Consider the following 14974-nt stretch of genomic DNA (forward strand, 5'->3'; position numbering starts at 1 on the left):
ATGATTATGTTTTAAATTTCAGAATTCAGAAGCAAGATTTCTACAGTAAAATTCAGTACTTGAAATTTTAAAAGTATTATATACATGGCATCATATCAAAACTGTAATTTATTTCATGCAAATAATAAAAATATAGCATTTTCCCATATGATAGACGAACATAGTTTGAAAGACTGAAAAGAAGGTTACAATTTTCGGTTAAAGTTAGCACAGCTAGAATTATTTTCTTACCGTATTACCATCTCCATATTCTAAATAACCTTTGAGTTTCAAGATTAAACTGAAAAACAATCCTCTCACATGTTTACGTTCAACTTGCATAAAAACCTGATAAACATATTTATTTGCGCATTTTTGAATCAGGGACAACCATAAAATCTCAATAGGAAAAACCGGGAAAAAACCGGGAATTTGAAAACGGAAACTCGCTGGCCACCCTGCAATTAGTTTTTTCTGTTTGATTTGCCAAAAAAACTGAATAAATCCTGGCATTTTTCAATGAAATCCAAGCAACCGGACCGGGCCGTACTGTTTCCAAATTCGTTATTGAATATACAGGCGATCCCGAATAAAACCGGGTAATCTGGCAATGTTATTCTGGAAAATGTGCCAAATCTAGCGAAAGAACAGTGCATGCTATAAGCTTGAAAAAAAAAAAATTATCGAAAATTTTTTTGGGTTATTGAACTTAATTTGAAAAATTTATCAAAATGTAACTTGTAGATCTTTTTTCATCACTTTAAAATGTTTCTTACATGATAAACTATTACAAAAATATTTAGTCCAGTCGAACCTGGATAAGCAAGAGTCCAAGTTCTCTCGCTTAAAGAGGTTTCTCACTTATCCGGATTCTGTTCTAATGAGTGTTTGAAACATATATATGCTCATAGGATTTATAAAAACAAGCAAACCTCAAAAAAATTCAATATTTATTATGTATCTGATGAAAAAAACCATCGAAACTTGAGATAAGTTCAAAATTATTCACAAGAAACTATAAAACAATTTTAAAAGTAACGATTCTGAATAATTTTCAGTTTTTTTTCGTCTTACGATATCATTTTGATACCAAAACTTTAGATAGAAAATGTAGGATTCTTGATTTTCCCAGTCTAGCCAAGGAAAAAACTCACGCTTATAGAGATTTACACTCTCTATTTTAGAGGTTTTGTTCCATAAAAAGCGGGACCTAGAGGTTCCTCTCACTAATAGAGTTTTTTCGCTTATCCAGCTCTCGCTTAACCAGGTTTGACTGTATATCAATCTTAAGAGTAAAGTATGAACTTTACAATACCATATTCCAAAGCAATGATAAACTCTCTATTTTTTCCAGAAGTTTTTTTAAATGTTTTTTATGGGTTCAATTGTTCCTAGAGCTCAAAAAGGTATATTTTTTCTGAATAGATCATAATCATAACATTTGCCAATATTTCTAATATTTATCCAATAATTGTCTTTCGCTTGATTTTTTTTTCCTTGAATTTAGAAAAAAAGCGCATTCAACTTTGCAACAACTAAATGGTTGAGACAAACTTTTATAACTATCTTTTTCTTACACCTATAAACTGCGGAATAAGTCCTAAAATGATGAAAACAGTCAATTGACATTCTATCCTGGAATTTTAAAGATATTTTCCCAAGGATTAGGCCCACCCCCTCTGAATAAAGGGTCAAGTCTCCCATCTTTAAAAATATCACTGGTTTTACGCCCCACGAACATGCCACTAAATCATCAACGCAATCAAGTATCGTTCTAATTTTTGAAGCACATGAAATTATATGCCGTTAGAAAAAAAACAAAAGACTACGAGTTGCTTATTTTATTTCAAAAAGATATAGGTAATGGAAACAACAAAAAAACCCATTCTCCCCTAATGATCATAGAATAATCCATGGAAAACAAGAGCATCAGTTTCATTTAAATTGTTAGGTGGCATTACAGTTTCAGAAACTTAAGCTGGATGTGGTTAGTAAAACAAGCTAAGCTAAGCTTATCACTCGAAAGTGTCGTATTCTACATTTATTTCACATGAAATCCTCCGGCTTGAAAGAAGTTTCTCCCAAAAAATAATTCTATCACATTATTTGAGCACTTGCAAGTATCCAGCAACATGAAAAAGTACTTAAAATTTGTTCAAGCTGTGTCGTATTTCGCATTGGTGTGTTTTATAAATGGTAGGAGTTTTCTATTAAATTGGTTCTCTCTTTATGTCTTATTTTACTTATTACTCAAATTTTATAGAAAGCACGTTAAAAGTTCTTCGGATTCAATGTATTAAAAAAAACTTCATAATTGTATCACTGGTTGTTTTTTTCTTCCTGTTTGATTGTGGAACTTTAGGGATACTATAAATCATTTGGCTATGTCAAATGTGTCAAAATAGTGTTCCAAATTTTTCGAGCTCATGTGTATTTACCTTTTTTTTTGGGACATTCCCGCCTTTGAGATAAATATTCAATATTGTTAAGCCAAAGTTACGCTTGTAATTTCAACAGATTTTTCATGGGACCTCCCCTTGTTGAAAATCAATACAAATAATCTCATTCAGTCAAAAAAATTCGGTTACAATCACTCAAAAGTTGTGTTGTATTTTACATTGGTTTTGAATGGGACCTCCAGAGTAAAATGGCCACCACATCATCTAATAACATATATAAATAATTTATTATATACCAATTTTGATGTAAATCTGTTCTCGAGTTGTTGAGTATTATATGTGGATTTTGTAGGGGAGCCCACTTCTCTCTCTCTCTCTCTTGCATAAAGGGTATACAAATTATTATTTGAACCATACTTTTCCGTAAAAAATCACAGATATCGAACTTCTTTTAATTGACAATGCAACAAAGAAAATATCTTCATTTTGAAATATAGAATTCATTAAATGTGACTCAAGTTCCTCCAGTATACGGTACTTATTATTTGATTTAACATATATTGATTGAAATCTGCTGGCAAATATGGCAGAAATTACGTTGAGCCATCCATTCGATAACAAAAAAAAAAGATTCCCTTCATGAACGACAACTGACAGCTGGAAAGTAAGAGGTTCAGGGCAGCGGCGCACAATTGTCAACTGAATCCAGGTCAGTTGCCTTTTTCGTTCGAATTGACACTACTGTGATAGTGTGCCAATAATACTTAAAATCAAAAGAGATAGAGAAAAAAAAACTACAGACAGAATGTAACGACACGCAATTGCAATTGTAAACAACGGCACCCGACTTGCGCCGTTTTGTGGTTATGGCTCGTTCCATACACCTTACGGAAGATTAAGTGTGAATGGCAGAACCAGTCGTCGTCATCGTCGTTGTCGTTCCCAAATGAATGCACAAGCGCGTTCATTTCGCGTGTCAAGGCAACGCAGACGTCATTCGGAGTTGCACCGATTTTCCGCTATATTAAATAGTTCACCGGACAAGCTGTGAATTACAGCCTTCAGGTAGCCTTCTGTTTTCAAAAAATCGGTATATCGGTAGAAATAAAGCTACAATTCACTGGAAGGTTATTAGGTATTGAGATTTAAACAGGAATATTTCATCTTGTTTAAAAGTTTGCAAATATTGAGTACCTTAGAGTTTCGAAAAGTACCATTGCCAACATTTCACAACAGAACTAGAATCAGACGACAGTTGTTCGTTGACTGGCTTGTTGACGCCTCCCCCCTGGTAGGTTGTTATAACTTGCTTTCCAGTTGAGCCGGATGGGATTTGACCAAAAAACACCGTGCCAAACGCGGAAAAACCATACCAATTTTGCCTTCAAATATTTGCATTATTAGTCCGGCGACGGCAGCTTTTTCGTTTATACAAATTTCGCATAAGGAACATCTCTTAGAAATTTACTATTTTGGTGCTTGTTAAACAAGAGTTCATGTTTCGTGCGGCTATATTCAACTGATGGCTTACGAAGTAGATGTTTTGGTCAACAAAATGTTTTATGAGGCGTTCAATAATCATTAGATCTATCGCCTCGGGTTACTGACTATGAATGAGAAAATTTCGACTAGAGATGATATTTAAAAAAAAATGTTTTTTGCTTATAAAAACAAACACTAATTGTACAGACATTTAGCTAAACCTACACACCTATTTACCTACATATCATATCAAAATTTTCGAGCGTCAATCATAACCGACTAATTTTACTCAAAATTGTCTATAGAATTTCTGAGTAGTCGAATGAGAATTTCTCAGGAACAAATCAAAGGATCAATTAATCTCTAACAAACCGGTCGATGGAATTGGAGAAATGTCTACCTGTGCAATTCACACACATTAAGAATTGAGATTGTGAATCATATCAGCCGGAATACCTCGTTATGCCAAAAACGCAATCTCTAGTTTCAAAATACCTTTTCCCGATGAAGAAAGAAAACATTTTCCTTTTTTTTTTAATTTTGTAGATTCATTCGTGTACCATGCAAAAGGTTTCATTGATTCAGAAACGTTCATTCAAAGTTGATCTTCAGCCCCTAGATGACAGCTGAAATTGATTTCGTATTGCCACATCAACGACTTGGCGATGGAGCAGAGATAACCTTTTTTGGAGAACGACGGGTGTCGACAACCATTTTTGTCCTCAGTTGTGATCGCCAGTCGTTAGTCAAATATGCAAAATTATCAGGTCAGGGCGCAAAGATAGATAGTCGGCAGCTGAATAAAAAAAACGCACAGAGAAGATTTGACAAAGACCCAGAATAGGATAAACTTTTTAAGTAGTTGCCTCCGCCGCTGCTATCAGATTAAAACCTGGCAGCAGTGTTTTTGTTTTTCTTGAGTAACCCACCCAGTCAGTGGGCTGGCCTACGCTACAATTTAGATATGGCGACCGTCATCAACCTTTTGGAGGACAGCGCTAAAAATAGAAGGAGCAAAAACAACAACATCAAGAGATATCCAGCCGCGTTCTCTAGTTATTCTGAAAGCCGGCTTGACGCTCGCTCTATGCTGTTGTTATAGGCGGTTGAAATTTGATGAATCTGCAAGATTAAAATTGCAAAAATGAAAACAAATTTGAATTGCAACTCCCTCCGTTTCTTAGACGAATGGACGGACTGACTGACGGAGGACCGAGAGCAAAAATTACATTATTCATTTGGAACCGGCACACACAAAAGCTGATTTGCAACGATGGAATGACGACAATTTATTTACCACATAAAACACAAAACTTGCTTTCTCCTTCGGAAAAAGGGTGCTTTGGACGGGGAACTTTGAAGATGGTTAGCGATGAAAAAAAAAGAAACAAACTATGCAGATTCGCGTCTGGTTATGCATTGTTGTTTAAATCAGTTGAACTGTATGGAAGAGTTAAAAAATATTCAAAAGCTGTGCATAAAAGTACAGCAAAAGACTTTTTTTCTGTGGTTTGCTGCTACGCAGCAAAATCGTTATAATGACTGTTTGCATTAATAACCACGGTATTGTGCGTTATGTGCAAAATTTTTGTTCACACTGGGGCAAATGTCATTGAACTACACATGGGCTTTACATATTTTATTTCAATTAAGTCAACTCAATTGACTTCAATTGCAAATAAGACTGGAAGAAAGTTGAAGATAAAATTTCTTACCTATTCACCACTTTTCCAACAAATAATTCTTTCGAATATTCATTGGCAACAACTTACTGTATGTTGTTGTTTCATGCGTTGGTCGAGAATCTTTTAGACTCCCACAGAACAAATTCTATGACAAAGATCTAATACCTTGACTTTGTTTTATAGACAGCTTTAAATCGACAACTCGTTTTTTTTCTTATAAAATTCGCATGGACAAAATTATTTTACATTTTAATTTAGTCTTTTTGAACAAACGAATCAACAAAATAATAAAAAATAATAAACCAGTAAAAACCAGAGCAAAGTAATAAAAAAACAAAATTAAAATCAAAATAAAAGGAACAAATCGAAATGATAAAAAAATGAACTTGGAATTATTAAAAACGAAACTTATATAAAAAAAACTAAATAGAAAAAAAACAATTAAAAAAAACTATAAAAAAATAAAACAAAAAAAAAGTAAAACAACAAAAAAAAAGATATGAACAAAATTAAAAAAATAATAGGAACAAAAAAAATTAAGAAAAACCAAATATGAGAAAAATAACGTAACAAAACATGAAACAGGGAAAAAATTAAAACACAATAAACTACATAAGTAAAAAACAATTAAAAAAAAAACAAAATAACAAAAATATAAAATAAAATTAAAGTTAAAATAACAATTTCTTAAAAATAATAAAAAGAACTAAAAAAAAAACAAAAAAATATTATTGTAAAAAAATATTGAAAAAAAAGTTATTAAAAATAAAATAAAACAAAACAAAAAAAAACCTTTGAAAATACAAAAACGTTATAAAACAAAATATGGAAAAAAGAAAAAAAAAACTCTGTTGTGGTATGAGCCTACTTGGTTGAATGATTCAACTGAATCAAAGCAATCGAAAGATTCCTTTTAATTCAACCACGGTAAATGAAAAGTTCATATACCAGTATTTCGGTAGCAACTTACTACCTTCTTCAGTGAACGTTTTCGAAAAAAAAACGTTAATCGAAAACGTTCACTGAAGAAGGTAGTAAGTTGCTATCGAAATACTGGTATATGAACTTTTAATTTACCGTGGTTGAATTAAAAGGAATCTTTCGATTGCTTTGATTAAGAAGAAAAAAAAAAACATAACAAAAAAATCTCAACAAAAAAAAAAAGAAAAAAAATAATACGACAAACAAAAAAGATAATTTAATAGAAACAAACATAAAAAAATGTAACAAAAGATAACGACAACAAACAATAAAGAAAATAGAAATAATCAGCAAAATAACAAATGAAAAACCCAAAAAAAATAGGAAACAAAATAAAAAAAACCATTTAGTAAAATGCACTAAAAGCAAAGAATGGAAATAAATTAAAACAAACAAATATAAAATTTAAAAATAAATAAAAAAAAATCAAAATAATTTAAAAAATAGAAAAACATTAAAATTTAAAATAAAAGTACCAAAAAAAACAAAGAAAAAAAACATAAAACAAGAAAAAAGAAAAACAAGAAAAAATAGAAAACCAAGATAAGAAATAGAAAAACAAAAAAAGGAAAAAAAAACAATAAAAGGAAAAAAAGGAAAAAATGGAAAAAAAACAAAAAGGAAAAAAACCAAAAAGGAAAAAAAACAAAAAAGGAAAAAAAACAAAAAAGGAAAAAAAAACAAAAAAAGGAAAAAAAATCAATAATATCGAAAGAAAAATAGAAAAAAAAAACAAAAAGTGATGGGAAAAAAAATAAAAAACAGAAAACTAAAATAGAAAACAGAAAACTAAAATAGAAAACAGAAAAAAAAACAAAACGAATGAACAAACATAATCACCGAAGAAAGCTACCAAAAAGAAAAAAATGAAAATAAAAATAATTATAAAGAATTTAAGAAAAATGTAAAAAAGTAAATAAACAAAAATAGTAATGAACAAAATAGAAATAAAAAAATTAAGATACACAAATAATTGAAACAATCGTAACAAAACATTAAACAGGAGAAAATTAAAAAAAAAAACAAAATGCAATTTAAAATTCATAAAAAAAAAACAATTTGATAAAACAAATAAACAAATAAAATACAAAAAATACAAAAAAAAAACAAAAGAAAACAAAATAAGTACAAAAATAAATTAAAAAGAAATATAAAAAATATGATTTTTTTTAATAAATACTTAAACAACAGTAAATAAACACAAATTAAAGACCCCGTTCGTTTTTGGCAACATTCGATTTCGGCAACATCCGAACGGTTTTCAGAATCAACATTACCTTTTAGTTTTCCTTATAGCAGGACCAATTTAATTTGGACAAACACCATAAAAACGTTTTTATGTTCTGAAATGGTGATAAAATGCAACAATAAAAACAAAAGTTTTTTTTTAAATTATAAAGTAATAAAAAAAAAGATGAAAAATTCAAAAAGTTAAAAAACAAATTCACACAAAAGCTTGAAAATGACAAAAATCAACTAAAACATGATGAAGAACGACAAAAACAGCAAATATGACTAATGAAAACAATCATTATAAACAAAACAAGAAAAATGGAGAATGCTCCAAAAACATGATGAAAAAATTTAAAAAATGACTACAAATGGTCGAAAATTAACCAAAAATAACTTTTTTGGTAATAATAACAGTTATTTTGTAAAGATAACTGAAAAAAAGTTGAGAAAAAAACCGTTCGATCTTGGCAACATTCGATTTTGGCAAAACAAAATGTACGGGCGTGTTGCTAAAATCGAACGGGTCTGTATTAGCAACAAAAAATTAATGAATAAATAAATAAATAAAAACAATTCTAAAAAATCATAAAACAAATAAAAAATAACTTTAAAATCAATAAAATGTTAAAAATAATAAAACAAAACAAAAAAATCTAAATAATCAGAAACAAAAAAACAAACGATAACATATAAAAAATTTACAATAAACAATAAAGAAAATAAGAAAAAACAGAAACCTTAAATTAAAAACAAAAACAAAAGAATAATAAAAAAGAACAAACAATTTTTTTTAAAAAAACAGCAAAATACAAAAAAAAATTGGTAACACAATAAAAAAATCTAAAAAAAAACAATAAAAAAAAGAAAACTACATAAAAACTAAACATTGAATAAAAATAAGAACAAACAAATATAAATTTGAAAAAAAAACATCGACATTTAAAATTAAAGTACCAAGAACAACCAAAATCAAAAAAAGGAAAAACATGAAAATAGGAAAAAAAAAACAAAAAATATGTATATAAAAATAGGAAAATAAAAAAAAGGAAAAAATAAAAATGAAACAAAAGAAAAAAGTTAAAAAATTGAAGAAAAAAAAACAAAAGTAATGGGATACCAAAAAAAAATCCAAGATTATTGAAATTTTATGCAAGAAATGTGAAAAATTACGTTGATATATCAATAATTTACAATTATTAACAATTAAACAAAATTACAAAGAAAAAAAATTTAAAAAAAATGAACGAAGTGTTAAAAATACAATTTTATTTAAAAAATTACATAAAAAATAAGTTATTTGATTGAATAATTCTACAAGTTTAACAAAAAAAGAATTAACAAGTAAAAAAAATAACAAAGTAATAAAAAACAAAACCAAATCAAGCCATATTTAATAAAAAAACAATACAAATAATGAAAATCTTAACCAAAATAATTAAAACAAATCACTAATTGGATAACAATTTGGCGCAAGAGGGTGTTCAACTTTGCCTTGAAGCGGAGTTTACTTAAATTATATAAACTGCATCGAATAGTTATTTCACTTTTTTTCGCTAAATGATTCACGCTTACAAAAATGTTGTTCTTAGATTACGTAATGACGACAGCTGTATGACATACTTGTGGCATCCGTTATTGCTAATCGAGAAATGCAGGCCCATTTTACCAAAAATCATTAGAAATTATAGTTTCATATAGTTTTTCGTTCTATAAAAATGGTAAAAATGGTGAGGCAATAAACTTGCCTAAACATATTCTGTTTGATAAATCAAATATTCTCCATCAATATGTTTTTTCATTGAACAAACTTTTTTTTATAATAACAAAATACAAACTCTGTAAAATTTTCAATGAATATTTTTTTGTTCTAAGAGTGTCGAAGAAAAAAATCACAATAAAATAGACATAATTACAAAGTGTAGTGATTTAAAAGGAATTGAATTACCTTATACTACGTATTTGTAATAAATAAAAAAAAATAAAAAAATTATTAAAATATTGAAAAAAAAATTTAAATACAGAAAAATAGAAAAACAACTACCCGAAAAATAAAAAATATATAAATAAAACAAAATTATAACTAGCAAAACAAAAAACATTTTAAATAAAAGCAACCAAAATAAAAATAACAAAATATAACCCAAAAAAAATAAAACAATCACATAGAGGCCACCAGCCTGTGGCTGAAAACCTTTCAAATGAAGATAAAAAATCACACGAATCAAAAATTGAAAATAAAAAAAACATAAACAAACAAAAACCAACCAAAAAATTGAAAATAAACAGAAAATTAATAAAAACTTTTGAAAAAGGAACAAAACTATGAAACAAGCATACAGTCAGTCTCCTGGTTCTTTTCATTTATTTGATGTGAAACAATGATTCACATTGTTTAAAAGTATTCCAGAACGTCATAGTTGGTAAACTTTGACTGCCATTGATCGATTCTTCAAACATCGATGACAAAAAAGGTTGACGCGGAAGAATGTTAACAACAGAAGTTTTTCCTTACAGTCATGTTTTTCTGGAATTGTATCGGTTTATGTTAAAATCACACACGTTACATCAGCAGCAGCATCCATTCAGAAGAAAGTTTGTCACACAAACTCCCGAAAAACTATTTCCATTCATCTTACCGCGCGCATGCCGGCCGGTTCTTCTGTAACAAAGCGCCCCCAAAAAAATCAACCGAAATAGCGCCTCGGGGCTGTTTTACCGTTCTCGGGCAAAAGTTCTTTCTCTTTTCGGGAAAGTTCGCTTGACTGATTTGGTTCCACCATCCAGGGCACACTTTCAGCTCTGGTTGTGTATTTCATCCATACAAGATGGAGAAATTTTAATTAGATTTACTCTGTCGATTGATGAATGATGGGTTCCATTAGAGCTCGGGCGAGCCGGGTTTTCCCCGAAAATGCCATTACCGAAGCTACTACCTACAGATTGTGAAATTTGCCGGCCGAAGTGCTTCCAGCTTCCAACCAGATTGGTCCATGTCACGTTCACGGTTTAGCTCTCCCGAAAGCTAGCTGACTAGCTGCCGCCAGTGATAAAATATGCATTACGCATCCGAGTGGAATGGAAAATTAGCTTATTCCTCATTCAAAAGAAGCTGCGAGCTGAATTGTTGAAAATCCGAAATCAATTTTAGAAATATTTGTAGAGGGTTCTTTTTTTTAATTTTTAAAACAGTTAAGTAGAGAAATTCTCATCCGGTCGTCATGAGCTAACGGTATGCTAATAAGGAAGACACTTGAGAAATGGTGTTAAATCAATAACAAACACTTATGACTTCGATTGCTTGCCATAAAATAAAAAAAAAAAATCTATTCTAAAACCAATCTTTTTCTCTTCCCATTCACAGGTGCTGGAGTTCCTGGGCCGGGGTACCTTCGGGCAGGTGGTGAAATGCTGGAAGAAGGGCACCAGCGACATCGTCGCCATCAAGATCCTCAAGAATCACCCGTCGTACGCGCGGCAGGGCCAGATCGAGGTTTCGATCCTGAGCCGGCTCAGTCAGGAGAATGCCGACGAGTTCAACTTTGTGCGAGCGCTCGAGTGCTTCCAGCACAAGAACCACACCTGTCTGGTGTTCGAGATGCTGGAGCAGAACCTGTACGACTTCCTGAAGCAGAACAAATTCTCGCCGCTGCCGCTCAAGTACATCCGGCCGATCCTGCAGCAGGTGAGTGGAAATCAAGCATTAATTTTGTTTTGTATGTCCTAGACATTGAATCATTCCAGGAACGTTTGTTTGATTGATTTTTTTAAAGATCTTGGTAGACTCGGAAACTTTTGAACCAATTTGTGTGAAACTTGGCGGGGTGGGGTATTGATAGCCAGGAGAGGTTCCTACTATGGATTGAGACCCCTCCCCATCACAGGAAGCGGGGAGGGTCTCACAAACAAAAAACAAATGTTTGCATAACTCGAGAACCGACCAAGCAAATGGTACCAAATTTGGCATGAGCGTGCATTTGGGTAGGAGAAAGGTTTCTATGATAATTTGAGACCCACCTATTTTCCAGTACACATAAAAAATTAATGACAATTAGGTGTATCTACTTGAAAATGATTTCATTAAAAATGAAACAACCTGTAAATAAAAGAAAACATTATTTTAGATGGAGTTGTTTAAAATTTAATGAAAAACCATTTAAATTTACAGCAAATGCTCTGTAACAAAAAGGATTAAAATAAGACCTACCAGAAAAAAAAACTTTTGTGTCGGCAACTGTTTGTTTTGTGTCTATCCGGAAATTCATCCGAAAAAAATGTATATTCAGTATACAAGGAAACACAGTACGCCTGGGTTACCAGATTCGTGCCATCCTATCCGCTAGACCACATCAGCGCTTCACAAAATTTGATTAAAAATTATGTAGAATTATAATTAAGTCTGTGTAGCTATTTTATTCTGAGCGTGTCCTACCATTAGAGTTAACAGAAGCCCAAAGAATGAGTGTTTAGATAGAACTAAGAGTGTAAATGACGACCGCACACATGAGAAAACACCGTAAACAACAACCAACAAATCAAAACAACAGCAACCAAAGAAGAAAGTTGGAATTTCGATTCGTCATCGCCGTTGAAAGCATTCATTGCCAAAATTCTGCCTGTTGATCGTTACGTTCGATGCGTTTTGAAAATATGATAGGAAAACCCATTCCGTAAGTAGAATTAACCCAAGCAACCAAAAGTCACATATTTACTTGAAAGAAAGCTTTGGAAGCTACATATTGGCTGACAGAGAGAATTGACTGCCCAGTTCCCTTGAGGGAACTTTATGTACTTATTATTGAACTTGAAAGTTGCAAAAGTGATTAATAAGATTGTTGTATGTGACTTATTTTGCCAAATTTCCATGCGTGAACTATATGTACTCGTTAATGAACTTGAAAGTTGCAAAAGTGATTTATATGTACGTTGTAAGGGACTTATGTCACATACAGGGCACAAAAGTGCTCATAATGGGATTTACTAAGTCACAATAAGACAAAATAACATCACCACTTTGAGTTTTAATTTCAATTAGAACAACATCTAGGCGTGGTCTTATGGTAGCGATTCTCACCACGATGGTTGGCGTTCGATCACCAAGCCGAGCAAGTTTTTTTTTCAATAAGTAATTTGGTACTTGAGTGACCATTCCGATGCGATATATGTAGGAAATGTAGAAAGAAGGCGCGTGGCATCATTGCGGCACCATGTACTGAAGATAGTGAAAAATCAAGAGAAGGTGATATGAACCGATGCCAAGGGTGGAAATAGAAAGAGATTTTTTTTTGCAAATTTTACGATTTTTTGGAAGCTGAATTAAAAGGCCGCTGGAAGCTGAATAGAAGATCATTAAGACTTGTTTTGGAACTTGAAAGTATCAATAAGAACATAAATTTTGAGCTGCACAGAAAGAACTTCATATCAATGATGGGGCTGAGTAAGCTTTTTCGTACCTGTTTTATGGGACTTTTGGTTGCTTGGGAACTTAAACACGGGATTCCGAAGTTCACATTTGGCTGCAAATAGGTTTTAACGAGATTTCCAGGTATCCATATTACGTAAAAGTTACTCAGAAACTTCCATCGCCTTCTGAAGCGCCAAAGCATTGTAATCGGAATTTCAAAGCACCTTCTATGGCACATCTTTTAAAAGGCAATCATGTGTCTGCTAAGTTTTTTTTAATGAATTTATTAGATCACAGCTGGAACTTTTAGGAGAATTTCAAGCGATATGTCAAATATTTGTGAAATTTCTATCAATTTTATTTGGGATTATTTACATCGGCAGTATATTCATTTCAAACTGATAACTTGAAGTTTTTGCTAGCCATGGCAGATAAAAAAATTTCAACACCTGGAGAACAAAAAAATATTTTGGAGCCCTTATTTATTGTATCGAAAAATATTAAAAACAAAAAAAATGGCATCGATTTTACTTTTTCCATAAATCCGCTCACTCATGACTTTGAACATTTTCTTTTGAAGTTTTAATTCTCCTAATTACTGCTCTATAAACAATTGCTGGTTTGGTCCAGAGGTTCTGTGATGGTTTTCTTTGATGCTGTTTCCTTTCATTTCAAGAAAAAATCATGATAAATTGGGTCTTTTTAACATTTTTGTTGGGAGAAATCATTTAACATTACCAATTTTTTAATACTTTTTGAATTCAAGGTAAAAAATATTTATTTTATATTTATCAAAGAAATTATAATTGATGACTACTTACAGTAGGTCGGGGTTATCTCCGTTTTCTCTAACGGGCCATAAAGGTCGTCGGAGAGTATCACCAAAGGGGGTTGAAAGTTCCTTCCTTCAACTGCAGAGCTGCACGCAAAATAATTTTCACTTAAAAAATAAGTGACATCTGTAGTAAATTCTCGCCAAACGTAATTTCATTTGTATTTTAAGGTATGGGTCAAGTGAATTCACTTAAGTGACCGGTCAAGTGAATTACACTATGACGTTCGAGTGAAATTGATCTGAATTTCTAAGTAAGTTTCTTCTCTCGCGTTTTAAATAAAAAAAAAACATTTATAGAACACTACTTCGATTTCAAATACTTACATTACGATTTCGCCATAAATTTATTGATTGGGAAATTCCATCGTAATCCCAAGGCAGATCGGTTACTGCGGATAGTGCGACTTCTAAAACTTCCCTGCTGCAAACCAGAAAATCTGTCCAGTTCAACCCACAAGCTGAAACATGATAACACCTTTAAATAACTTTTTCTTACATCACGTTTAACACAAACTACCGCCAAAATCGCCTAGTAAATAATTGGAAAAATCCAAATCCAGCAAAAGCTTTAAACGCTGCTCTTTAGAATTTGCCATTTTGAACTCTGAAAATAAACATAATTACAACCCGACATTCACTTGAAATTCAAGTTATGGGGAAGTGAATATTTTTTCTCGCTTCAGATTCAAGTGACGATTGAAGTGAATGTGGATGAATTCACTTAAAATTTAAGTGACTGCCAAGTGAAATGTATATGTCGCACTTGAATGGAAGAAAATCACTGGATCCTTGTTTTTAAGTGAAAAATCATGTGTATTTTAAGAGTGAATTTGGGTTCAGTGTGGACTTCTCCGTGGCGTTCCGCTGGGTTCACGAGGATCCTTCGGTGGCAATTTTTCGAAGAACTAATCGCACAATTCCGAAAGAGATGAAGGGACGGATATTTTAGATGTGTTCTATATCCGAACCGTGTTCACTC

At 31.6% G+C, this 14974-nt stretch overlaps 1 protein-coding gene across 6 annotated transcripts in view; it reads left to right on the top strand.

Moving 5' to 3' along the window:
• The window catches only part of LOC129751365 (homeodomain-interacting protein kinase 3), a 198251-nt gene that overhangs the window by 136977 nt on the left and 46300 nt on the right, over nt 1-14974 (top strand). For all 6 annotated transcript variants that reach the window (XM_055746824.1, XM_055746823.1, XM_055746829.1 and 3 more), the window contains one exon: nt 11121-11441. In XM_055746824.1, coding sequence (XP_055602799.1) covers nt 11121-11441 — 321 coding nt within the window. The remainder of the gene's footprint in view (nt 1-11120; nt 11442-14974) is intronic.

This window comes from Uranotaenia lowii, chromosome 3 (genome assembly GCF_029784155.1).
Source record: "Uranotaenia lowii strain MFRU-FL chromosome 3, ASM2978415v1, whole genome shotgun sequence".
In the NCBI taxonomy this organism is placed as follows: domain Eukaryota; kingdom Metazoa; phylum Arthropoda; class Insecta; order Diptera; family Culicidae; genus Uranotaenia; species Uranotaenia lowii.